The sequence below is a fragment of the Anguilla rostrata genome, chromosome 2 (assembly GCF_018555375.3).
Source record: "Anguilla rostrata isolate EN2019 chromosome 2, ASM1855537v3, whole genome shotgun sequence".
NCBI classification, from domain to species: Eukaryota; Metazoa; Chordata; class Actinopteri; order Anguilliformes; family Anguillidae; genus Anguilla; species Anguilla rostrata.
In genome coordinates, this window is record NC_057934.1 from 66124996 (window position 1) to 66152197 (window position 27202).

The 27202-nt window shown below is 48.9% G+C and overlaps 2 protein-coding genes across 6 annotated transcripts in view; both read left to right on the forward strand.

The window, feature by feature from the left end:
- Positions 1-4532, forward strand: part of pkn1a (protein kinase N1a) — a 56574-nt gene extending 52042 nt beyond the window's left edge. For all 4 annotated transcript variants that reach the window (XM_064324098.1, XM_064324094.1, XM_064324097.1 and 1 more), the window contains exons 21-22: positions 1726-1806; positions 2962-4532. In XM_064324098.1, the coding sequence (XP_064180168.1) occupies positions 1726-1806; positions 2962-3165 (285 nt within the window). In that variant the 3' untranslated portion in view covers positions 3166-4532. The remainder of the gene's footprint in view (positions 1-1725; positions 1807-2961) is intronic.
- A 1332-nt stretch (positions 4533-5864) lies between these two features.
- Positions 5865-27202, forward strand: map2k7 (mitogen-activated protein kinase kinase 7). Of its 2 annotated transcripts, XM_064324099.1 has the most exons (12): positions 5865-6087; positions 14012-14059; positions 16794-16938; positions 17786-17852; positions 18930-19043; positions 20315-20434; positions 20933-21040; positions 21503-21682; positions 22548-22628; positions 22899-23041; positions 24149-24194; positions 25229-27202. In XM_064324099.1, the coding sequence occupies exons 1-12, from the start codon at positions 5943-5945 to the stop codon at positions 25367-25369; spliced, it is 1338 nt and encodes a 445-aa protein (XP_064180169.1). In that variant the 5' UTR covers positions 5865-5942; the 3' UTR covers positions 25370-27202. The 2 variants fall into 2 exon arrangements, with proteins under 2 accessions (XP_064180169.1, XP_064180170.1); XM_064324100.1 differs by lacking the exon at positions 14012-14059 and having other exon boundaries at positions 5871-6087.

Here is a 27202-nt window from a genome sequence, read left to right on the forward strand (position 1 = left end):
AGGTTAATTCTAGTAATCTTCGCTTTAGCTTTTTCAGACTGCCGTAATTTTACTAAATTTTACTGCCATTTTTCAATTCCACGAAAAGACCAGGAAGACTATGGACTCATTTATGGTGCATGGTTCGCATCTGGAGGGCACACTTCGCTGCTCGGCTAGCAGTAACTTCGAAGGAAAGCAAACGGTGGCTGTACCACTACTAATTTACATTTTCACGCAAGTCCGAGTTTTCGTTCTATTCTTGTCATTTTGCGATTAGCCTATATGGAATTGACGACGAGAAAGTAATAAAACAGCAAATTGTTTACAACGTGTGCATGTTTTCTGCTGTTAATGAATGTGTTTGAGAGGATATATGAAAATCAATAAATACAAAAGTAACCATATATAGTCATTGTTGGTAACCCGTTGTATATAAGTGGAATAAACCCCTCCGGGCTGTCCCGGTTATTAGAAAATAATGTAGGTGGTAGTATGGGGTTACAGAAGAAATCATATGACAGATGGACCGACGACAACGTCAGTGGGCTAATTTGCCTAATCTTCGCGGTACTTTAGACCCCGGTGGAAACGCAGACAACCATTGGCTGAAGGAACCTTTTAGTTCCTGGTAAAGTAGTTCCTGGGACTGAAAGTTCCGGGTAATTTTGGTGGAAACGCGGCTTTTGAGTGTGATAATGGTGATAAAACAACACATAGTCCTTAATAAAGGTGTTTTCATACCTGGTCTGCATTGAGGCGATGCTTTTAGGTGATGTGATGTAGCGGTTCCATAAAAACACTGTGCTAAATCTGGGACCTCTCATTTTTGGACCGCCTGTGTTTCGGTACCTGTTTGCATGGGTCCGGCACCTCCTCCCCCATATTAAAGCACAGGGCTTACCAGGGCTGAAGTCCCAGGGCCCAAACTGTCGGGGGGCCTGCAAGGTCTGATGGGAAAAAAATCACCATTATCATGATTGTTATGCTGGGGGTCTGTCTTGCCAACTTGTGGTTTAGGCACGCGGTTACCAACATGTAAACAAACCTGGCTGATGCACAGAACTGCATCTGTCTGCTGTCTGTCAGCCAAAACGGCTAGTCAAAGCTAGCTACCTAGCTCCTGTCAGTGCTGTTAACATTCAGACCAGGAGGGGCACGGCGTTGGGCGGACGGAGTGTAGCACAGTGGGTAAGGAACTGGGCTTGTAACCGAAAGGTTGCAGGTTCGATTCCCGGGTAAGGACACTGCCGTTGTACCCTTGAGCAAAGGTACTTAACCGGAATTGCTTCAGTATATATCCAGCTGTATAAATGGATACAATGTAAAATGCTATGTAAAAAAATTGTGTAAGTCGCTCTGGATAAGAGCGTCTGCTAAATGCTTGTAATGTAATGTTGTATCTACTGCTCCTATGACGCAAGACCTTTTCTGTACGCTAACCGAGAAAGCAATTTACAGTACGGACGTTCCCTTTTATACTACATGTGGATTTTTTAAAAAAGGAACTAAAACCTTTAATAAAAAGTCAAGCAACCGTTTGCATCCTGGATGGAAATAATCACACTTTCACTCGCCGGTCGACGGCCAGGCTGGCTTCCGAGCTCCCATCGGCGCTCTAGGCCGCAGCCGTGGAGACGGTCGGTTCGCCGGCGCGCCGCTAGGCGGGAGCGGCGAGATCGCGGGGCTGTAATATTAGGGGTGTCTCGGGCGGGCCGCTGACGCACGCTGCCTCCTGTTCCCCAGCTGCTGCGGCGGAACCCGGAGCGCCGCCTGGGCTCCAGCGAGAAGGACGCCGAGGACGTCAAGAAGCAGCCCTTCTTCAGGGTGAGAGAGACGGCCGCACCCCTCCCTCTGAACCCCCCCTCCCTCCCTCCCTCCCTCCCTCCCTCCGTCCCTCCGTCTCTCCCTCCCTCCTTCCCCCCTCCCTCCCTCCCTCCCTCCCTCCCTCTGAACCCCCCTCCCTCTGAACCCCCCTCCCGCCCTCCCGCCCTCCCTCCCTCCCTCCCTCTCTCTCTCCCTCTCTCCCTCCCTCCCTTTCTCTCTCCCTCTCTCCCCCACTCCCTCCCTCCCTCTCTCCCTCCTTCCTTCCCTCTCTCCCTCCTGTTTACATTCTTTCTGTGCACGTCACAGTCCGGCCCGCTGTCTCCCCCCCTCTGGTTTTGTTGACTGCAGCGGAACGTCTCCGTGGCGATGACTGTAATTATCAATCTGCAGCCTCTCCATTACCGTTGTCTCTATGCTGCTGTTTCTGCCCCGGATCACCCCCCACCCCCACCCCACCCCACCCCACACCCCCGTTCTCTCCCAGCCTGGGCTCCGGCCTCCGTAAAGCTCCTCTCCCTCTGCCAGTAGAGTGCAGGGGGCTGTGTGACTCCCTCTCTGCCTCTCTCTCCCTGTGCTCTGCCTGGTCTATTACCTTCTCCTCAGGCTGCGGTTGGCACGTGAGCGTTCGGTGATTTGTTGTGTTTCGGTGCCGTGGCGAGCGCGTGGCATCACCGTTCGGGCTGAAGAGGGTTGTGCCGCACATTATAACGCGGGGCACGTGTGCGCTGAACCTGTGGGGATTACAGTTTATTCTTTGATGGCTTTCCATAAATCTCTCTGCTTTGCTTGCGCTGGTATTGGGTGGAGGTGTCCTATGCAGCAGAACTCTGTGTACTGAGAGACGCATAACCTCCCCCTCTCCCCCTTTCTCTCTTTCTCTCTCTCTCTCCCTCTCTCTCTCTCTGTCTCTCTCTCCCCCTTTCTCTCTGTCTCTCTCCCTCTCTCTCTCTCTCTCTCTCTATCTGTCTCTCCTTCCCTCTCTCTCTCCCCCTTTCTCTCTCTCTGTCCCTATCTCTCTCTCTCCCTCTCTCCTTCCCTCTTTCTTTCTCTCTCCTTCCCCCTTTCTCTCTCTCTCTCTCTGTCTCTCTCCCTCTCTCTCTCTCCCTCTCTCCCTCTCTCTCTCTCTCTCTCTCCCTCCCTCCCTCTCTCTCTCAGGGTGTAGACTGGGAGGCCCTCCTGCAGCGGAAGCTGCCTCCGCCGTTCGTGCCGTCGATCGGGGACAAAGAGGACGTCAGTAACTTCGACGAGGAGTTCACTGCTGAAGCCCCCGCCCTTACCCCGCCCCGGGAACCTCGCACCCTGTCCCGCAAGGACCAGGACTGCTTCAGAGACTTCGACTATATCTCAGACCTCTGCTAGGGCCATCGAAGGGAGGGGAGGGGGGAGGGGAGGGGCGGCGGCATTACGGCCTGTCTGTCCGTCACAGGGGACTGAGGGGGTGTCTGGAACTCCAAACTGTGACTGGGAGGCTGGAGGAGCCAAGGGAGGATGTGTCTATCTATCTGTCTGTCTGACTGTCTGTCTGTCTGTAATTTCTACACTGTGACTTGGAGAGTGTATCTCTGAGGAGGATGGGGGGAGGTGTGTGTGAAGACTTGCCTGGTCTCTGTCTGCCGTTCGCTCGGGTTCTTCACTGTGACTGAGGGGGGAGGAGGGTTGTAGGGGAGCCCGTCTGCGCTGAAGAGTCTATGAGCGGGCGAGGCGAAGATCGGTAGTGAGGGTTGATTGACGTTTTTAGTCCTTCCCTACACTGTGCCTGAAGGAAGAATCCCTTTTAGGAGCTAGGATGGAGGGATCCAGTAAGGGAACACTCGGTAGGGGGAGAGGGAGGTTCACATGAGGAAAATTTTCCCAGAAGGAGAAGCTGAGGACTGAGAGTGGAGGTTCAGTCCCACTGTGAATTTAGAATGTTATTTGAAAATGCATTCCTCTTCCCCCATTTTGCCTTTCTCTTCCGTCTTTCCGTTGTCTGAACCTGTTTTTGTCCCGGTTGTCCAGTGTGCTCGTATTCTCCTTCCTCACCCTCTCCTTTCTCTCTCTGTTTGCATAGGGACAGCCAAAGCGTTTTTAGTACTCGCGTGTACGGGCACAGGGGGGGACCCCTAAAAGAGGGAAAAGGTAGACCTGTCTTCACCCTGTGACCAAACGAAATGCCGAATAGGGAGACTGTGGGGAGGTTGTTAGCACTGACTGAAGCCTTAATCTTTTTGAAGGTCGGGAGTAGTAGGGTTTTATTTCGGAAGGGACGCACGTCTCCCCCGAACAGTGGTTCTCAGAAAACTTGCAAAATGGCGGCGTATTTGATATGATTTGAGTGCGACGGATCAAAGGAGGGACGATATGCTGTTTTGTAACATGTTCAATCAACCTTGCATGAGGCAGCAGCTGCAATCCTTTCACACTGCATTACAAAAGAAGAAAAATACAAGAAAGCATTTTCACGTTATTAAACGGCCTGGGCGAATTGCATTCTGGGCCATGCATGCTACCCTTATGACTAGATGCATTGAAAACCACTGGTCTGGGGAGAAGCACTCGCTCTCCAGCACACTAGATCCCTAGGGATGCTATGAAGGATTCTTACTGTGATAGCTTTTTTTAAATCTGATTTTAGTTACTGGTTTTAAAACGTAAGCAATGACGAAGAATAGGACGATGAAATGCCGTCGTATACGCGCTGATTGAATTGTACAAAACAAATTGTGATTAAAAAGCAATGGACTGTGGACTGATCTGTTTCCATTTTTACAGTGTTTCCCTTCCTACTTTTTAAGCTGTCGCGCTCATGAGTCTTGTGCAGATGCAGATGAGGGGTCTGAGTGATGTGGAGCTGCTTGAATCTCACTGTCCGTCCCCCCAGCTGACCAATGTCTTAAGTACACATAGACAAACGCAGTAAAACCACAAATACACGCATTGAGAGAAATGCACTCGCGTAGGCTTGTGCGGACGCGGGTCTGGTACGACGTGCTCGTCAAGGAAGGTCCCGGCAAATACATGCTCAGCTACCCACCAAAATATGCCCACTCCCTACAAGCGTACGCAGCCACGCAAGTCACATGAATGTACTAGGGCTTCTTGCACACTCAGATGCAAAAGTACCACTCACCATTGAATTAAATTGGACTTCCCTTCTATTTTCTTTCTGCTGAGTTTGTTGTGAACCTGTTTGTCTGGCTGCGGACTCTGCTTACTGTATTCTGTGTACAATAATACAAAAACAACACCAGAGTAAGAGATTGTTTTATTTATAAAGAAAAGTTGTGGAAACGTTGATTATCTGAGTGGTCACTGTGTTTCTCTGTCTCTGCGATGAACTTCATACGTTTTAAGCATGTACACCCTATCGTTACCTGTGCACATTTACACACACCCACACACAGGCATTAATTTAATTACAAACCTGTGATCAGGATCACATTGAAACTTGTGTATCACAAGTAAAATGCATGTAATAAGCAAAGCAAACTGTGAAGGGCAGTCCCACTTAATGAATCGTGTATGTCTGTGAAAGCCAAACACCACAGCTGTGCAAATAATATTTCATTTAATTGATTCCAGCTATTTAATTTACTGACTCTTTCCAAACTCTCCAGAGAGTGAATCACATTATTGGTAATGTAAAAAAAAAAAAAAAAGTATGAAAATAGAATTATATATTTTTAGAAAGAATTTGACACGACATGCTTCACAGCTACTCAAAATGTTCAGGCCTTTACACTATCTTCATGCATTCTTCAACCAGCTAGCTCACTCGCTTCTCTCCCTGTAGAGGCAGGTAACAATATCAAATTGACAGGTATGCAACTCACTAAATACAGAAGACGTGTGTTCTGTGCTTCAGCAAAGCTCTGAGGAAAATTTGAATCACTCTGAAACACAATGGTGGATCAGACTGTGCTGTAGATGACACCTTAGTGCGTTGTTCTCCACTACATGAACATAATGGAGTGTTGCCGACCTGACTATAAACTACTGCTCGCTGACAGCTGACTGACCTGCTGGCAGGGGCTTTCCAGACAAGACTTGAGTCTATGGTACTTTGCTGCGCTTTGTGAGTCCTCCAGAATCCCTACATGCTTCGGCGATAGCCGTTCACCGTCGACAGAGGGAGCGCAGATTCCCGTGTACAGTCGATGGTTCTTAGATTTTTCAAGATGTCGTCGCTTGAACAGAGACTCTCCCGAATCGAGGAGAAACTAAAACAGGAGAATAAAGAAGCTCGGAGACGAATCGACCTCAGCATCGACATGAGTCCTCAGCGTTCGCGTCAGAGGCCAAGTGAGTGCATTATGAATGGGGAATGTGAGTCAAGAACCGAGACCGTGGAGGGCCAGGGAAAAGGACCGAAACGAGAGGGAGAGAGAGGGAGGGGAGGAGAGGTGGAGTGTAATTGAGATATGCTGCCAGCTAGTTAGCTTGCTAGCCTGCTACATACAAACAAACATGAACTCCGGACGGCTGTGGGCAGTCGCGGCTTCGACTGAGACTGTACATATCAAAACACTTGAATGTAGTGTAGCGGGCTAGTTGGCTGTCTATCGTGTTACACGTGTAGCCAGCTGTACTAACGTTAAGTGGCAAATGCTAGCTATATGCTTGGTTTATAATGATTCAGTTGCGTTAGCTATCTAGCTAGCAGGCCCCGTCCGTCAGTCAGTCTGCTATGTCGATGACTTGTTTTGATTCATTAGCTTGCCATCGCTAACAAATTACCCGGTGAGATATTATTTCAGAACGGCGTAAATGAAGCCCTAATGTGAAAATGTTGACCCGTTGTGAGATTTAGTGATCTAGTAAAAATTCTTAATCTAATTTCAGACGTTGTTAGCTTGGTAACTAACAAATAAAGAAGATAAATCTGTAGTAACCAAGTATTTACAATTTACGTGAGCTAGCTAGCTGTCGCCAACGTCACAGTAACGTTTTAGGAATTGTAGGTTGGATATTGGTTAACTAGTATAGCTAGTCTTGGTCATGTTAACGTTAGCTGTGGTATTAGCTAGTTATATTTTCTGATACATGTTCGATGTGGTCCCGTATGGCACATTGTTTTGCAATTTAGCTGGCTAAGTTGGTTGGTAATATGTGTGTGTTTTAGGTAGATATGTCTTTTGTAGATATGTTTTATGATTAAAGTACTTTTTGGAAGGATAGCAAGCCCCGTGAGAGCAACGCAAGGTAGAATTCGTTCAGAAATAGCCTGTAATATATCAAGGTGCATTTCTGATCATTATGACATAAATGTCTTTTTAATTAATGATTGAGAAAAGGCCCACACAGTAGTGAGCTCCCTGTCTGCCAAAACACACATAAATGAAACCGTTGTGTTATACGGTTCTCCGATACTAGGTACTTGTGATTTGCTTAGAGAATTTTGAATTTACATTGTATGCTTATTCCAGACAAGCTTTTCGTTAACCTTGTGAGAAAAGTGTTTGCAAATTTCGCGTCTGTATGTACGAGAGAGTTCTTTCTGTGCGTTTGAATATTGTACTATTCTGGTTTTATGTCTGAAAATGTTAATGAATATGTGTGCAGTTGTGCTGTTTGTATTTTGTAATTTGCAGTTTGTTCCCAGTACCTGACTTTGTGACAGGGACAGAATTTGAAATGATTCAAAAACGAATATCTCCAAGGCATGTTTAAATATGCACAGTTTTGTGGGTTGGCTGTCTGGGATGTTCTTACAATGTTTTCTGTGTTCTGTTGCTGAATTTTCTGTCGTAAAATATGTAGTGATGTCTGTGTGAATGAGCATTTTCAGTGTGTGGCACAGCAGTGTGTGTATGTGTGTGTGCATATGTACTTCATGTAGTCACATGCTTGTGTGTTTCTGTACAGGTTTTTACAGTAGTGTACAACATCTATGTGGGGGTCTTGTGTCTGCTATGTAAAATAATGTGTGTTTATAGCATCTCCAGTGTTGGAAACTGGTGTGTTTCTATGCCTGCGCAGTCTACAGTACTGCCTGTGACTGAGCTATATCTGTAGAAATGTACAGCAGTGTGTGTGTGTGTTTGTGTCTGTATACTGTTTACACAGAACTGTATTGTGGTGTGTGTGTAGTACATGTATGGGTGTGTGGTAACCTTTATGTAGTTCTGATAGTTATGCAATAGTTGGTTTTGTTTCCATGTTCACGGTCTGATTCAATATACAGCGTACAGTAATATGTGCACAGTGTAATATCTGTAGCTGTGTTCCATAATGTGCTAAGTGCAGTGTCTAGTAGTGTACAGTAATGTTATTGCTGCGTCTGTATTCGTGTGCAGCAATGTGTCTATTCATAGATTTCACCCATGTGACTCCTCAAGTGCTCCCACCACACCGGCCACCTAAAGTGTAGAAAAGCAGGACCACAAACAAGTGCAGGTGATAGCTTAATAACACTGCCATTGTATTGGACTGCGCTTAAAGTGTTAAAAAAAATATATATATATATATATTTTTTAGAAAGGTTCTGTGTGGTGCTAAAGGATTTGTTCTGTCCATTGAAAACAGTGGGGAAATTTCATAAATTTATCTTGGCTGCATACATTTGTCTTGGCCTCTAGCTTCTTAGCTGTGTACCGTATGTCACCTGCCCATAAATATAGCATAATGTGGAAGTGACCAAAGCTAGCTAGCTTGCCGATTGGCTATTGGCATTCCTCACTATGATTCCTGTGCTTAAGAAAGGAAACACAGTGAACAGCAGTGCACCAGAGAACAGCAGTGCACGTAACTGTATGTGCTGTTTCACCGATTATCTTTACACCATGCAAACATCTGGACTCTGCGCCATTTAAAGATCAACAATTTTTTAAAAAACACATTTGCCTTCGGAATCCTGTCTGCTGCGAAAGGAGGCCCCCCGAATGGGGGTAGTGCACACCCCTCACCTGCAGTGGCGGGGCGGTCATTTTTCCACCAGTGGAACGGGCGCTGGCTGTCAGCGGTGTGCGGCTGAATGGGGTCATTTTTGTGTTGACTTTTTCATTCTCTTACCCGCTTTATTCAGTAGCCTGTTTCTAGTATTGTTCATTTGACACAGGATTCTGCATTTTTATTTTTCACACGGGGGAAAAAAAAAAGTGCAGGTATATTGATCCATTCAGATATGTCTCTAGATTTGCTGTACATGCATACTTTTGGATTGTCTAAGAAAACAAATTAATTAGCATGGCTCTCATGAAGTTATCCTATAAATGCAAAATGTAAAAAATATGGTATCTCTGACCCCGCCCCCCCAACAACCATAACATTGTTGGTTGATGAGCTTATTTTAAGTTGCACTCTTTTTGGTTATTACTGTGAGCATGTGCTCTAAACACCCAACCAGATCGGCTGAACATTCCACCAGCACTGGAGGGAACGTCATTTAAAAAAATCTGATGCATTGATTCAACACTTGCACAAAACTTGGCTAGCTGCCTCATTACAGAATAATTGACAAGCTAACCGAAATGTAGCTCAGCTTAAATAACTGTCCAAAATGTAGGTTCCCACATCACTGCCACTGTCTAATTTTACACTATTATTTTTTCATAGTAATACCTTTATACCCATCACGTGTTAGCTGCTGATGTATGCACATAATGTATGAACTGTTGAATTGCATTGTGTGTCTGTTAATAATATCATTTTCCTTTAAAACCTGCATTTTCTTGGCCTGTGTTTTGAGAAGGCAGGTTTCTGAAGCAAGTGTGACCTCTGAAACCACGGAACTCTGCTCTCTCTCTCTCTCTCTCTCTCTCTCTCTCTCTCTCTCTCTCTCTCTCTCTGCTCTCTCCCTCCCTCCCTCTTTCTGTCTCTCTCTCTCTCCCTCCCTCTCTGTCTCTCTCTCTCTCTCCCTCTTTCTGTCTCTCTGTGTCTCTCTCTTTCTCTCTCTGTCTATCTGTCTTTCTGTCTCTCTGACTTCTGACACAGTGGAAAATGGCGTTTTTTTGTCTGACTGGATTTATTGTGGCAGTGTTTAGGTGCGGCTGAGGAGGACCCGTGAGCCGGAAGGTTGGAAACGGCTGATTATAGCGTGGCTTTAAAAAAATGGCGGCGGCGTGCGTTTGAATCGCAGCTGTGTTGTGCTGTCCTTCCCGTGGCGTTTGTCTGGCCGTCTCGCCGCGACGGGGCGGCAGGGCGGCGGGGCAGCAGGGCGGCGGGGCGGTTCTCCTCCAGGGGTTCAGGAGAGGGCAGGCTGGGCGTGTGCCCTGCAGCAGGTGCTGCCTGCCACCGTCCACCCCCAGGGCGCACACCACTGTAACGTGTGCTTACGGAAGCCCACTGCACTTTGTGTAGCTGTCTACAGATGTGTGTGTGTGTGTGTGTGTGTGTGTGTGTGCGCGTGCGTGCGTATGTGTGTGCCTATGTGTGCGTGCCTGTGTGTGTGTGCATGTGCGCCGGTATGTGTGTGTGTGTACATGCCTGTATGTGTGCATGTGTACACTACGGCTTGGTGATATGATGATAGCATTAGATTTGGACATTGATTGATAGCTATCGCAATAGGAGCTGGATAGGGTTACAGAAGTGTCTACTTTGCCAAGTTCACTTGCACTTATAGAAAGAGTGCAGTCCTGCATTGCACAATGGACAGCTGAAAACACATTCATTTGCAATAGCCTGCTCAAGCTGAACAAACTTTGGCTGTAGTAGGCAAGTTTGGCTTTGGGGGGAGGGCAAGAGACGGACACATCTTACACCTTCAGGGCCTGTTGTCAAAACGAGACGAGGAAGCTTTCACTTGTCTCTCTCTCTCTCTCACTCGTCCCTCGTTATTGGGGTGTTTTGGGACTTTTGAATTGTCACTTATCCCCTGAAGTTATTTTATTTCTCTTAGGTCTTTTGGGTCTTTTGGGTCTGATCCCTAATTAGGTTAATGACCTTCGCTTGTATAACATTTGACCGTCCCGCCTATGAAGCCTCCAACAGTACGTGAGAGCAGGTAGCAGGCCTTACATTCGGCTATAAAACTGTATGTATAAAAATAATGTAAAACCGGTGGACCTTTTATTGTAATGCCTATAGCCTGCAGATAATGAACATACCTCATAGACTTTGTTGCGTGACTACGCTATGGCAGAGACTAGAAGAATATTAGGAGGTTTACACATAATACATTATAGACTAAATCTTATATAGCATGGGGTCCAACAATTTTTAAAAAATGAAATTGAGAAAACGGGCTATTTTAGCCTGTAATAAAGAAGGAATGAGGCAGTGTTGTGGTGTACACATTTTTATTTAGAGCACGGTTGGCTCTTCTTAATAGCCAATACTTCATCTGAACAGAAAAAAGGGAGTAACCGTGGGAAAGGCAATTGCATATTAAATTAAAAGAGTAAAAAACAAATACATAAAATAAACAAGCTAACACGAAATGGCAATAATTAACCAACGTGGGGCGTAGAAGTAATTGATCAGCCAAGACCAGGATAGGGCTTGTGAATGCCTAATGAGAATGTTTTAATGTCTTTGTTCTTGAAAAAGCGTTTCATTTTTAAATAAAAAATTGAATTGGCATATTTTTGTGACAAGGAACAGAGTTGGACACCTTTAAATTGCAGTGGAACCGTCCTCTGCTATCTGGAATTCGACTTATTTTATTTCCCATTTCCCTGCGCTACCCAAAGTGAGTACCCAATGCGGTCAGCCTGCTGCCTGCCTCACTCACAGGTGGGGGTGAAGGAGATCAAAGTGATTGTAAAGTGGCTGAAAATAGTTTAAATAACCCTAAATTATCTTCTACACATCCATCAAATATTTATTCAAAGTGCTGTCAGTAGCTGTAATAACACACATTTCAAATCAGGCATAAAATACATATGGGGGGGGGGGGAACAAAAAAATCTCAGCACGGTATGGGCGTGGTAGGGGGTGCCCTTCTAGCCCACTTCGCCCCTCAGCTCCTCCTAAAACACACCACCCCCAAATACGTGAACATGCAGGGCTTGCGTGGCTACCTCTGTCTGTCGCGAATGGCGGAGGGCTAGGCTTCAGAAATTCTGATCGCTAAAAATAGCTGGCTAGCATAATAGCTACTGAGCAGAACAGACTCGGCGGACCTGGGGGCAGACGTTCTGCTAACCAGCCTTCGCTCACCACGACAGGGCGCTCGGTGTCAGGGCCTGTCGTCAAGCGTCGACAAACTGCGCCGTCGGTCACCCACCCCGGGTCTGCGCTACACCTGCCTAAACCCCCGAGCCTGCTAGCCCAACCTAAGCTAGCGAGCTAGATAATAAAAAATAAAAATCTCATGTCATGAAGGGCCTGGACCCAGTATCTCAGAGCCCGGTAATACATGTAACTCCACCCAGCCAGTCCGCACATAGGAACTGATGGAAATGTTTAGGCTGAAGTCGATAATTGCCATGCAGTTTCTCATACTGTTGCTCATGCTGAATATGGACCCTGATAACCCCATACAATGCAGTCTGAAGCCATTCACGGACTTACCTTTACAGTCTCTACAGTCCGTGAAAAAAAAATTACAAACATAAAATCAAAAATTTCAAAACTAGTTGTATCGTTTTTCACGGTTTTTCACATGAATATCGTTATATTTTTTAGAGATGCCTCCCAGCCCTAGTCTACAGTAATGTGAATGTGTATGTGTGTATAGTAGCCTTCAGTAATGTGTGAGTGTGTGTGTGTGGGGTGTACATAGCAGTGTACAGTTATGTGTGTGATGTGTATAGCAGTGTACAGTAGTGTGTGTGTAGCAGTGTACAGTAGTGTGTGTGGTGTGTGTATAGCAGTGTGTGATAGTGTGTGTGTGTGTGTGTAGTGAATAGCAGTGTACAGTAATGTGTGTGTGTGTGGAGTGTATAGCAGTGTACAGTAATTTGTGTGTGTGTGTCTGTGTGTGTGTGGAGTGTACAGCAGTGTACAGTAATGTGTGTGTGGAGTGTATAGCAGTGTACAGTAATGTGTGTGTGTGTGTGTGTGTGTGGGGTGTATAGCAGTGTACAGTAATGTGTGTGTGTGCGTGTGCGTGGGGTGTATAGCAGTGTACAGTAATGTGTGTGTGTGTGTGGAGTGTATAGCAGTGTACAGTAATGTGTGTGTGTGTGGAGTGTATAGCAGTGTACAGTAATGTGTGTGTGTGTGGAGTGTAAAGCAGTGTACAGTAGTGTGTGTGTGTGTGTGTGTGTGTGTGGAGTGTATAGCAGTGTACAGAAATGTGTGTGTGGGGTGTATAGCAGTGTACAGTAATGTGTGTGTGTGTGTGTGTGTGTGTGTGGAGTGTATAGCAGTGTACAGTAATGTGTGTGTGTGTGTGTGTGTGTGTGTGTGTGTGTGTGTGTGTGGAGTGTATAGCAGTGTACAATAATGTGTGTGTGTGTGTGGTGTGTGTGGGGTGTATAGCAGTGTACAGTAATGTGTGTGTGTGTGTGTGTGGAGTGTATAGCAGTGTACAGTAAGTGTGTGTGTGTGTGTGTGTGTGTGTGGAGTGTATAGTAGTGTACAGTAATGTGTGTGTGTGTGTGTGTGTGTGTGTGTGTGGAGTGTATAGCAGTGTACAGTAATGTGTGTGTGTGTGTGTGTGTGTGTGTGTGTGTGTGGAGTGTATAGCAGTGTACAGTAATGTGTGTGTGTGTGTGTGGAGTGTATAGCAGTGTACAGTAATGTGTGTGTGTGTGTGTGTGTGTGTGTGTGTGGAGTGTACAGCAGTGTACAGTAATGTGTGTGTGTGTGTGTGTGTGTGGAGTGTATAGCAGTGTACAGTAATGTGTGTGTGTGTGTGTGTGTGTGTGTGTGTGTGTGGAGTGTACAGCAGTGTACAGTAATGTGTGTGTGTGTGTGTGTGTGTGTGTGGGGTGTATAGCAGTGTACAGTAATGTGTGTGTGTGTGTGTGTGTGTGGAGTGTACAGCAGTGTACAGTAATGTGTGTGTGTGTGTGTGTGTGTGTGTGTGTGTGTGTGGAGTGTACAGCAGTGTACAGTAAGTGTGTGTGTGTGTGTGGAGTGTACAGCAGTGTACAGTAATGTGTGTGTGTGTGGTGTGTGTGTGTGTGTGTGTGTGTGTGTGCGGAGTGTACAGCAGTGTACAGTAATGTGTGTGTGTGTGTGTGGGGTGTACAGCAGTGTACAGTAATGTGTGTGTGTGTGTGTGTGTGTGTGTGTTGTCGGAGTGTACAGCAGTGTACAGTAATGTGTGTGTGTGTGTGGAGTGTACAGCAGTGTACAGTAATGTGTGTGTGTGTGTTTTCTCTCCTCTGTCCAGTCATCGTGATCCAGCTCAGTCCTGCTCCAGCCCCTTCCCAGCGTGCAGGTATCATTCAAACATCACTCTCTCTGCCACTGCATCCTCCCGTCCTCTCTCTCTCCCTCTCTCTCCCTCTTTTCTCCCTCTCTCCCATCCTCTCTGCCTCCCTCTCTTTCTCCCTCTCTCCCCCTCCTCTCTGCCTCCCTCTCTTCTCTCCTCCTCTCTCCCTCCTCTCCCTCCCTCTCTCCTCCCTCTCTCCGCCCTCTCTCCCCCCCTCTCCTCCTCCTCTCTTCTCCCTCTCTCCCCCACTCTCTGCCTCCCTCTCTTTCTCCCTCTGCCCCCCTCCTCTCTGCCTCCCTCTCTCCCTCCCTCCTCTCTGCCTCCCTCTCTTTCTCCCTCTCTCTCCCCTCTCTGCCTCCCTCTCTCCTCCTCTCTCTCTCCTCCTCTCTTCTCCCTCTCTCTCCCCTCCTCTCTGCCTCCTCTCTTCTCCTCTCTCTCCCCTCCTCTCCTCCGTCCTCTCTCTCTCCTCTCTCCCCCACCTCTCCTCCCATCCTCTCTTCTCCCTCTCTGCCTCCCTCTCTTTCTCCCTCTCTCTCCCCCTCCTCTCTGCCTCCCTCTCTTTCTCCTCTCTCTCCCCTCTTCCCTCTCTCCCCCACTCCCTCCTCCTCTTTCTCCCTCTCTCTCCCCCACCTCTCCTCCTGTCCTCTTTGCATCAGTATTTGTTTTACCTTCAGACGCTGGGGACACAGCGTCCCGAAAAATACCCCTCTTAAGCCGCCATGAACGACTAGACCAGTATCCTGTTTAACATTCTTACTCAGGGCTGCGTAGGACAGCCGTGGTTTGCGGAGAATGCACATGCTGAAATGGTTCAATTGAGCTGTACTCAAATTCCATAACCCAGTTGCTCGCAAACATGCGATGGTTCATGGCGGGTCACTCTGAATGGTCTGAATTAATTGAAAGTGGGATTCGAGTCTGTTGGTAGATGGCATTAAAAACAGGCCAGCTTTTGGCTGTCAGCACACAGGGACTACAGTGAATAATAGTGGTTGGGAAATGGCTACTGCCATCCGCCTTTAATTATTAGAGAAGTGTGTCATTTGTACTTATCAAAATGATTCTTGATACACTGCTGGCAATCATTGTAGTTTAATTATGTATTATTCATTTTTATTAAGTTTGAATTCCTCTGTACTTGTGCTAACACTGCAACTTCTGAGAAAGCTTCTAATTTTGCCAGGAGATTTGAATATAGGTTAGAATATACACAAGTCTGTCCCTCCTCACCCATCTCCATATCCATCTCTACCTCCATCTCTCTCTCTCTCTCCCCCCCTTCCCCACCATGTGTGTGTGTGTGTGTGCGCGCCTGCACGCAGGTGTGTGTGTGTGTGTCAGTGGCAGGGCAGTGTGTGTGTGTGTGTGTGTGAGAGAGACGTATTAACCCCAGACTGGCGGACTGAGGCACTGTGCATGTGGCTTACTGCACGGCCCCGAACACACAGTCTAATACGCGGCGAGGGCGGGCCGGGCGGCAGGAGAGGCGTGTCCCGCTCGCCTTCTGTCGCTGCGCGCTCTCGGCTCCTCCTCTGCCCGTCTGTCCGTCCGTCTGTCCGTCCGCGTGTCTGTTCTCGGCCAAGAGCGGACTCTTGAGCACAGCCGGGTCTCTCTGCAGTGCTGTCTGTCCGTCTGTCTGTCTGTCTCTCTCTCTGTAATGCGCGCGAGCAGTTGTGGCTGGACGTGTCCGTGCCGAAGCTGCCTGACTCCACTAACGTTACTAACGCCTTTTCTCCAGGTCTGCTGGAGGAGGAGGAGGAGGAGGAGGAGAAACAGAGCACGTTGATTTGTCTTAACCTCTTCTCCTCCCTGTACATCTCAGTAGCACTGTGCAGCTCTGGTCACTGGGAATAGGTAAAAACACAAAAACTAAAACCAGCTGTCCCCATAAGGAAGGGTAACGTGTGTACACACCGGGTCCTCATAAACCTGGCTGGGCTCAGGTCCCTCCACCCATATCATCAGCACCGCCCTCACAGGGCTCTGAGAACAACACCTAGGATTGAAACGAGACTTCTGGACCCCTCGATGAAACCTCAGCGGATAGGAAAAGAGACACACATCGCAGCACACAGGGTCCCCACAGGGTCTGGAAGGTGGTGGCTTTTGAAGGTTACCTAGGAACCAAAATGGCCGCCCCGAGCCGGTGATCTCTCAGAGTCGTGGTGTTGGCGGGAGGGCGGAGTTAGCCGCCGGTAAAGGCTCTACGATCGATTTTGGAAGGAGAGCGTCTGCTGGAGAAGCTCCTCTGCTCTTCACACTCTTTCAGAAGCCCCCCCCCCCCCCGCCCCGCCCCGTCTGAATGCGGTTTGCCTGGTGCATGCTGGGACAAGCTAACACTAACTCAGCCGTTGGATTTCACTCTGTGTGTACTCTGCTTGTACTGGATGTTTTACGATTGTGTGTTTTTTTATTCTCATTCATGCCGGTCCGTCTCTGCATGTGTCTGGACTCGTCTGTGCGTTAGCGTTACCCGCGCTACCCTCCGTCGCTCACCGCCTGTTTGCACCGTGACTGGAGTCTTGGCCCCTCTGTGTTTGGGCTGCCGCGGCCCCAGGTGTGGCTGTGCAGGGCTTCCTGTGAGCCTGTAGTGGGCGCTGCGGGCCCCCCTGGCCCTGCTGTTCTTGCGGGGCCCCTGGCCCTGCTGCTCTTGCGGGCCCCTGTACTAACGCAGCGAGTCTCCTGAGGCTGTGAGGACTGTACTCGGCGCGGTCCTGACCTCCCTCTCTGCCCGCCCCAGCTCTGCAGCTCCCCCTGGCCAACGACGGCGGCAGCCGCTCCTCGTCATCGGAGAACTCACCCCAGCACCACTCCTACCCCAGCCGCCCCCGAAACATGCTGACCCTGCCCACGCCCCCCTACTGCCTGCAGAAGAGCCTGGAGAAGTGAGTTACACACACAGACACACACACACACACACACACACGCCCCCCTACAGCCTGCAGAAGAGCCTGGAGAAGTGAGTTACACACACACACACTCACACACACACACACACACACACCCTACAGCCTGCAGAAGAGCCTGGAGAAGTGAGTTACACACACACACACACACACACACACACACCCTACAGCCTGCAGAAGAGCCTGGAGAAGTGAGTTCACACACACACACACACACACACACACACACACACACACACACCCTACAGCCTGCAGAAGAGCCTGGAGAAGTGAGTTACACACACACACACACACACACACACACACACTCTCACACACACACACACACACATACACACCCTACAGCCTGCAGAAGAGCCTGGAGAAGTGAGTTACACACACACACACACACACCCCCCTACAGCCTGCAGAAGAGCCTGGAGAAGTGAGTTACACACACACACACACACACACACACACACACACAGACACACACCACACACACACACACACACACACACACACACACACACCCCCTACAGCCTGCAGAAGAGCCTGGAGAAGTGAGTTACACACACACACACACACATGCACACGCACACACACCCTACAGCCAGAGCCTGGACAAACAAACACGTTAACACACATTCCTGCATACAAATATACGTGCACACACAAACATGAAACACACAAACCTGGCAGCCGTGTATGCACAAAACCTATGCGGACGCACATTAGTGTGTCTGCACTCAGTCGCTCGGTGGGTTTGTAATGAGGTGTGTGTGTGTGCATGCGCTTTGTGCGTGTGTATGTGTGTCTAATGCCTCTTTCTCTGGTGTATTGTTAGTGCGGAGATTGACCAGAAGCTGCAGGAGATCATGAAGCAGACCGGATATCTTAAGATTGATGGACAGGTTAGAGCTTGCATGTTATACGCATACGTGCCTGTGTGAGTCACAGGTTGTGTGGTTGGTTGTGCAGTGTGTGATTGTAATCGGTATGGTCTGTCTGTAACTCTGTGATGTGTGTTTGTGAGAGAGAGAGACGGTGCTCAGTGATTGTTTGTGTGTGTGTGTGCATGTGTGAGAGAGAAACAGTGTTCAGTGATTGTTTGATGTGTGTATGTGTGTGTTGAGAGAGGGATACAGTGCTGTGTGATGTGTGTGTGTGTGTGTGTGTGTGTGTGAGGGATACAGTGCTGAGTGATTGTGTGACGTGTGTGTGAGTGTGTGAGAGGGATACAGTGCTCATTGATTGTGTGGTGTGTGTGTGTGTGTGTGTGTGTGAGAGGGATACAGTGCTGAGTGATTGTGTGGTGTGTGTGAGTGTGTTTGTGTGGTGATTGTGTGGTGATTGTGTGGTGTGTGTTTGTGTGGTGATTGTGTGGTGTGTGATTGTGTGGTGTTTGTGTGGTGTGTGTTTGTGTGGTGTGTGATTGTGTGGTGTTTGTGTGATGATTGCGTGGTGTTTGTGTGGTGATTGTGTGGTGTGTGTGTGGTGATTGTGTGTGTGGTGATTATGTGGTGATTGTGCGGTGTGTGTGTGGTGTGTGTGGTGTTTGTGTGGTGATTGTGTGGTGTTTGTGTGGTGTGTGTGTGGTGATTGTGTGGTGATTGTGTGGTGTTTGTGTGGTGATTGTGTGGTGTTTGTGTGGTGATTGTGTGGTGTTTGTGTGGTGATTGTGTGGTGTGTGTTTGTGTGGTGATTGTGTGGTGATTGTGTGGTGTTTGTGTGGTGATTGTGTGGTGATTGTGTGGTGTTTGTGTGGTGATTGTGTGGTGATTGTGTGGTGTGTGTTTGTGTGGTGTTTGTGTGGTGTTTGTGTGGTGATTGTGTGGTGATTGTGTGGTGTTTGTGTGGTGATTGTGTGGTGTGTGTTTGTGTGGTGATTGTGTGGTGATTGTGTGGTGTTTGTGTGGTGATTGTGTGGTGTTTGTGTGGTGATTGTGTGGTGTTTGTGTGGTGATTGTGTGGTGTGTGTATCTCCCCAGCGGTACCCAGCGGAGGTGAGTGACCTGATTAATGAGGAGGAGATTGGCAGTGGCACCTGCGGCCAGGTCTTCAAAGTGCGCTTCAAGAAGACCGGACACGTCATCGCCGTCAAGGTGATTCCCTCACCCGCCGGACTTCAGCCAATAGCAACACAGAGAAAGCAGGAAGTCAGCCTGCCTGAGTTGGTTAATGGGAGGTTGAACTTTTAAATTGACAAATATTTTTAAAAATATCTCGTAAAATTGATGCCGTGTACACACTTATCAATGTATTTCTGTATATATCTTTGCAGTTTTGTAGTGGTTTAGGTTATACAGTAGTGTGTTGACGGGATAGGTTCACCCGATATGGACTTAGTGCTTGGAGGATCGTGATTTGCAGGAACATGTATGAAGGGAAAAGGCAAAGGATGGGCAGATTTGAAAGAGGGGAAAAATAAATTTCACCAGAGCAGATTTCTGTTAGTGTTTGTTCTGCTTTGCTTTTTTCTTTCCAGCCAAACCCTTAATTACATGGTGTAACCTATTTTGTCTTTGAGCAGAGTAGTTAAGTGTGGTCCTCCTAACAGTTTAATGATTACTTATTTTATTTGCTTAGAAAGAGGGAAAAGAACACTATACACTATATACAGACCATTCATGTATAGTGACTTGACTATACTCAAGAGTGTGGCTGTTCAAAGCCAACCTACAGCGCTGTGAAAATAAATAAGTATTTTATTCCCGATATCCTCTATTATTGCACATTTGTCAGACTGACTGGTTTCAGATCTTTAGACAAAATGTAATATTAGGCAAGGGAAACACAAAACATTTATTATTTATTATTATTAATTATTTCATTTATTTATTGAAAAATGTCATCAAAAACTCATTGATAACCTTTTAAATTAAATATGTGCTGATGTTACAGGTTCTGATTTTTCACAGTTAAATACTGTGAGGTAGTGCGCTATGGGTGTAATCCCGAAGCACAGCCCTGAAATCTTACAATGGCAGTGTTCCACTCACACGAGAGAGAGAGAGAGAGAGAGAGAGAGAGAGGAATCACACCCAGTTCAGAAAATGGACTCATTTGGACCCATCCCACCTATTTCATGACGTAGACCTTTCCTGTATTCCGGCTGCTTTTCCCTGATATCATTATTGGCCACGTTGATGAATTAAGGCCGAACGACAGCCTTCGCCTCCCGCGCGTCCTCTTGCGCGTGGGAATGGGCGTCACGTCCGGCGGTAACTGCCAGTCTCCTGGCTGCGCCCGATTCCTTTTCTGATTTACTGTGGGTGTGTGTGTGTGTTTTTTAGTCTGACAGAAATCAGAATTTCACAGCGGCTTGTTGCTATGACGACGATGATAACAGCCCCATGGCTTGTGTCTCCCGCAGCAAATGCGAAGGACGGGCAACAAGGACGAGAACAAGAGGATCCTGATGGACCTGGACGTGGTCCTGAAGAGCCACGACTGTCCCTATATCATACAGTGCTACGGCGCCATAGTCACCAATGTAAGGGAACTGCGTCAGCTGCCAGCGTTCTGCACAGGACACGGATACCGTGAAACTAACCCTCCAGCTTTCCAAGAGCTGGAGTCAGTCTCCATCCTCCACTGTTTTGTGTACACACACACACACACACACACACACACACACACTGCAGCCTGCAGAAGAGCCTGGTAAAGTAAGAGTTCACACACACACACACACACACGCATTATTGTACACTGCTGTACATTCCACACACACACACACATACATACGCATGCTCACACACACACACACACACGCGTGCTCACACACACATTACTGTACACTGCTATACACTCCACACACACACATACACAGACACACGCACACACACGTTTGTCATGTCTCAGTCCCTGGTGGTGTGTAATTATAATGGAGAAACACATGAAAGAGCAGTCTGTGCTGCTCTGTGCCATCTGGAGGGCTGGAGCGCAGGGGACGCGCAGTGATGTCACACCTCCCCTCCCCTCCCCCCCGCAGACGGACGTGTTCATCGCCATGGAGCTGATGGGAACGTGTGCGGAGAAGCTGAAGAAGAGGATCCAGGGCCCCATTCCCGAGCGCATCCTGGGGAAGATGACCGTGGCGGTGAGTCCCTGTCTTCTGATCCGTGTCCTCCTCTCCCCGCCTCTCTCCTGCTCTCTCTGTCATGAGCTTTCTTTCCATCAGGGGGCGACATTGCTCAGGAGGTAAGAGCGGTTGTCTGGCAGTCGGAGGGTTGCCGGTTCGATCCCCCGCCCTGGGCATGTCGAAGTGTCCCTGAGCAAGACACCTAACCCCTAATTGCTCCCAACGAGCTGATTGGTACCTTGCATGGCAGCCTTTCACCGTTGGTGTGTGAGTGTGTGTGTGAATGGGTGAATGAGAGGCATCAATCGTGAAGCGCTTTGGATAAAAGCGCTATATAAATGCAGTCCGTTTACCATCTTACCATCTTCCTTCTTTTTGTTTCTCTCTTGCTCTGTCTGTCTCTCGCTTGCTTGTTCTCTCTCTCTCTGTCGGAGCGAAGCTCTGAACGGGCCTTTGACCTCTGACCTCTGACCCCTGTAGATAGTGAAAGCGCTGCTGTACCTGAAGGAGAAGCACGGGGTGATCCACCGGGACGTGAAGCCCTCCAACATCCTGCTGGACGACAAGGGCCAGATCAAGCTGTGCGACTTCGGCATCAGCGGCCGGCTCGTCGACTCCAAGGCCAAGACCCGCAGCGCGGGGTGTGCTGCGTACATGGCTGTGAGTGCCCCGCCCTGCACGCACGCACCCACGCTCTCCCTCTCACACACACGCTCTCCCTCTCACACGCGCTCTCTCTCTCTCTCTCACGCTCTCTCTCTCTCTCTCTCTCTCACGCTCTCTCTCTCTCTCTCTCTCTCTCTCTCTCTCACACGCTCTCCCCCTCTCATACGCTCTCCCTCACTCACACGCTCTCTCCTTCTCCGTCCCTCTCTCTCTCTCTCTCTCTCTCACACGCTCTCTCCCTCTCATACGCTCTCCCTCACTCACACGCTCTCTCCCTCTCCGTCCCTCTCTCTCTCTCTCTCTCTCTCTCTCTCACACGCTCTCCCTCTCTCACACGCACGCTCTCCCTCTCTCTCTCTCTCTCACGCTCTCTCTCTCACACGCACGCTCTCCCTCTCTCTCTCTCTCTCACACGCTCTCCCTCTCTCTCTCTCTCACACGCTCTCCCTCTCTCTCTCTCTCTCTCTCTCACACGCACTCTCTCTCTCTCTCTCACACACTCTCCCTCTCTCTCTCTCTCTCCCTCATACGCTCTCCCTCACCCACACGCACACTCTCCCTCTCTCTCTCTCTCTCTCTCTCTCTCTCACACAGTCCCTCTCTCCAATCTCTTTCTCTCTCCCTTCCTATCACTCGCTCCCTCTCTCCAATCTCTTCCTCTAGCATTGGCTTTCTCTCTCTCTCAAACACACACACACACACACACACACACAAACATGCTCCCTACATGTGAGTCCAATAGTAGTTCTAACACTGAGCACCTCACTGCGTGTGTTTCTGACCTTAGTGTTCAGCGTGTGGGGTTGGTGTTGGCATGTCTAATGGTGAAAATGCTGTGTTTGCTGATGTGTCTCCTCAGCCTGAGAGAATAGACCCGCCTGACCCCAGCAAGCCTGACTATGACATCAGAGCGGACGTGTGGAGCCTGGGCATCTCTCTGGTGAGCGTTTGTCCGTCCGTCTGTCTGTCTGTCTGTCTGTCTGACCGTCTGTGTATCTGTCTGTCTGTGTCTGTCGATCTGTCTGTCCATCTGTGTGTCTGTCTGTCTGTCTGTCTCTGTCTGTCTGTCCGTCCGTCTCTCTGTCCGTGTGTATGTCCGTCCGTGTCTCTGTGTCTTCGCTCCAGCATCCCAGCTCTGAGCACATAACTGTGAGTGTCAGCCTCCGTGGGGGTTGAGGCTGAGGGTGTAATGCCTCCGTCTCTCCTGCAGGTGGAGCTGGCCACGGGGCAGTTCCCCTACAAGAACTGTAAGACAGATTTCGAGGTCCTGACCAAAGTGCTGCAGGAGGACCCTCCCCTGCTCCCGCTCAGCATGGGCTTCTCCCTCGACTTCCAGTCCTTCGTCAAAGACTGGTGAGGCGCTTCCTCCACCCGCGCGCCACCCAAATATGCGCTCAGACATACCATCTACACCCGTTCACCCTCTCCACCCATGCACCACCCTCATACACACTTAGATATACCATCTACACCCGTTCACCCTCTCCACCCATGCACCACCCTCATACACACTTAGATATACCATCTACACCCGTTCACCCTCTCCACCCATGCACCACCCTCATACACACTTAGATATACCATCTACACCCTCTCCACCCATGCACCACCCTCATACACACTTAGATATACCATCTACACCCATTCACTCTCTCCACCAGCAGACACCCATATGCTACCTAGCTTATGCTAAGCATTGGGCGCACGCAATAAGACGACCTCCAGCTGGGTGTAGTGGCACACGCAGGCTCACTGTACCTCCACCCATTTACGCTGAGCGGATTCTGGTCCAGAGTGACGTACGTATTTACATTGTGTCAGTTTATGAAGCTGGATATGTGGTGATACGTGCACCCTGGAGTGCCTTTGTTGCTGTAATGTAATGCCTGCAGTGGGCTGCATGGGAATCAAACCTGCAATTGCTGGGTTACAAGCTCAGTTCCTCTAAACACTGAACTACATTGGCACCCGTCCACAACGATTCACTCCCTCAGGCTACCTCTACCATTGCTCAGTTACACACTGACACCCTCACTAAGACACTCCATCCATGCACTGTGACGCTCAATTTGCCCATACCCCTGTACATCTGGGAAATCCATGTGTGTCAGAATGATGGTCTCAGGTTGCAGTAAATCCACTTGGTTAATAGAATGTAGTTTTGTGAAACTAAAAGGTAGTTTTCATCTGGAACGGTTCAATATACCAAAGAGAATTATAAAAGAAAAATTATAAAAGAGAAGCATAAAAGTTAAAAGACCAGGCTTGATATGGTGTTAAATACTGTCTAGTCTGTAAGGTAATCAGAGCAGTAGGTACAATTTAGTCAGGAAAATGGCGAGCATTGTTGGGCTGAATTTGTGATTTTTTTTTTTATTTTGAGATGAGGGTTACGGTTACTGCCTGTGAAAAATACTCCTGTCATGGTTATTGATCACATCTGTCTCTCACTCTCTCCAGCCTCACAAAGGATCACAGAAAAAGGCCAAAATACCACAAGCTGCTCGTAAGCATCTCCTGTTTCTACCCCTCAGTCTCTGATGCATCTCTGGGGCAATGCTAACACTGCAGGGTGTTCCCAGACTAGACCTTCAGTCTGTATGCTTCTAAATGCCCCTATTCTCTGTTAGTTCAGTATACAAACAACTAAAGCTAAATAATGAACTCTTGTTATGTGGGCTAGTTCCCACCTTTGCTGCTATACCATGTGCATTAGTTCCCATCCTTTCTGCTATACTATGTGTGTTAGTCCCCATCTTCGCTGCTATACCATGCTGTGGTGTGGGGATGGCTGGTTTAAGCAGCCACACCTGCCCTGGGTCAAGCCAATTAGCCTGGCCAATTATCCAATTGCTTAAACCAGCCATCCCCACACCACACATGTGTATTAGTTCCAATCTTTTCTGCTATACCATGCGTATTAGTTCCAATCTTTTCTGCTATACCATGTGTATTAGTCCCCATCTTTATTGCTGTGTCCTGATTGTGTATTGGCGTGTGCGTCCTGCGGTACGCTGCGTGCGCTAACCGCTCCCCTGGTGTGTGTCCCCTGCTGCGGTACGCTGCGTGCGCTAACCGCTCCCCTGGTGTGTGTCCTGCGGTACGCTGCGTGCGCTAACCGCTCCCCTGGTGTGTGTCCTGCGGTACGCTGCGTGCGCTAACCGCTCCCCTGGTGTGTGTCCTGCGGTACGCTGCGTGCGCTAACCGCTCCCCTGTGTGTGTCCTGTCGGTACGCTGCGTGCGCTAACCGCTCCCCTGGTGTGTGTCCTGCGGTACGCTGCGTGCGCTAACCGCTCCCCTGGTGTGTGTCCCGCGGTACGCTGCGTGCGCTAACCGCTCCCCTGGTGTGTGTCCCGCGGTACGCTGCGTGCGCTAACCGCTCCCCTGGTGTGTGTCCTGCGGTACGCTGCGTGCGCTAACCGCTCCCCTGGTGTGTGTCCTGCGGTACGCTGCGTGCGCTAACCGCTCCCCTGGTGTGTGTCCCGCGGTACGCTGCGTGCGCTAACCGCTCCCCTGGTGTGTGTCCCGCGCGGTCGACAGGAGCACAGCTTCATCCGGCGCTACGAGGTGCTGGAGGTGGACGTGGCGGGCTGGTTCCAGGGCGTGATGGAGCGCACCGAATCGCCGCGGAGCAGCCAGTGCTACACCCAGCATCATCTCCACTCCCTCTTCAGCAGGTAGCCAGAGACAGGGAGAGAGAGAGAGAGGGGGACGCGCCCGCCCGCACGACCTGGCCCACACCCAGACTGAGGGGGAGGGGGAGGGGGATGGGGGGGGGGGGGAGCGCTGACGTGCACACGCATGCGTACACACACTCACTCTCACACACGGCCACAGACGCACGCACGTGCACGCTCGCGCACTCTCACGCATGCCCACAGACACGCGCATGCACACACACACACTCAACACGCACTCTTACACACACCCACAGACACAAGCACACACACACACACACACATCCTCGCACGCACGTACACGCATACCACCGATACACACAGAAAGACAGAGGGATGGACAGACCTGACACAGGTGTCCAGTGTGTACCAGGATGGACAGACGGACAGACCGATGGGCAGATCTAGTTAGCGTGGGCTGTCAGAAAGACTGACACTCAGGTACCTGGAGCGTCGTAGTTCTCTTAATCGCTGAGTGTTCATCTCACACACAGTCACATACACCCACACACTAAACACGCAGTCAGAATCTGTGTTACACGCACACACACACATGCATGAACACACACACACACACACATACTGACACAGGTGTGTTAAACAAGGTCACTCAGACCACAAAGAGAACAGTGTGTACACAGATACACATATCACATTGTGCAATATTTAGCTTGAGGTTGTTAGACTGAAATGAAATGGTCACATATGTGGAGAGAGATGGGTTGGTAGCGTTATTATGAAATCTTTGAGCGACTGTAGGGACGTAGCGTAGAATAGGTTTATAATCTGGATAATGGTAGTTTTAAATCTAACTAATGACGTACTGGTGCCACAGTAGTTGTGGTCACTTTTTAAAATGATTTATTCACAACATAGGTCATATGTGGTTTTTTTTTTTATTATTACAATGTTTTAAGAAAAGCTGTTTTGGAAAAAAAATAATAAACTGCAAAAAAAATTAGGTTTTTGTTGAGCTCTGCAGAGAAGGAGTGTGTTGTCGTGTCAGGATGGCTTTTTATCACGTGCAGAGACTGCTGGGAAGGATAGAGGAAGTGAAAGACTGCAGAAAAGGTGGTTGGGAAAAGAGAGGGGGTAGACAAAACGGATGTCGACTAAAAAGACAGCTGGAGTCTTCCCCGGTGGAGAGGAGTGGAAGGGTGGAATTATGGGAGATGGGAGGGGTAATGTTTGGACTGGTGTTCTGAGGACTGATGGAGAGGGGAAGGTGAGAGCGGGAAGGGTATGAGAGTTCAGCAGTAATACGCCCGAGTAGAGCCTCTCCTGTCTGCCAGAGAGAGGGGGAGGGGGGGGAGGAGGAGGTTCCTTCGCTAATGGGAATGGGAGAGAGGGGAGGGGAACTCAGTGCATCCCTGGAACACCCTCTTCTCCCCTCCCTAACCCTCCCTCCCTCCCTCCCTCTGTTCCTGTGCATTTCCTGTTTCTCTTCAAGCTCGCATTTAAAGAAGCGAGCCACTTTTAAGCTGTTTACTTCTGTTTTTGCCAAAGCCAAAGTTTTGAAACGGCGGAGCTGGAGAACGCTGGGTCTCGCTCTACCGCGGGCTCGCGTGCGTTACTCCTGCTACACAAACAGCCCGTTCTCTGGAAACCACCAGCGTCTCGAGCCAAAATGGAGCCGGCCTTGATGCTAATATGTTACACAGTAACCAAATTTATCACCAGAGAGATGGCACTGAATGAGGAAGAGGCGTGTCAGGGAAGTCAGAACGCGAGGCTAAAGCAAGTTGTCATGCAAGTGGGGATGTGAACTGAGAGAAATTAGGGTTTTTTTTTAGGATGGGACGTCAAGAGGTGGACTGAGAGATACGGAAGTTGAAAA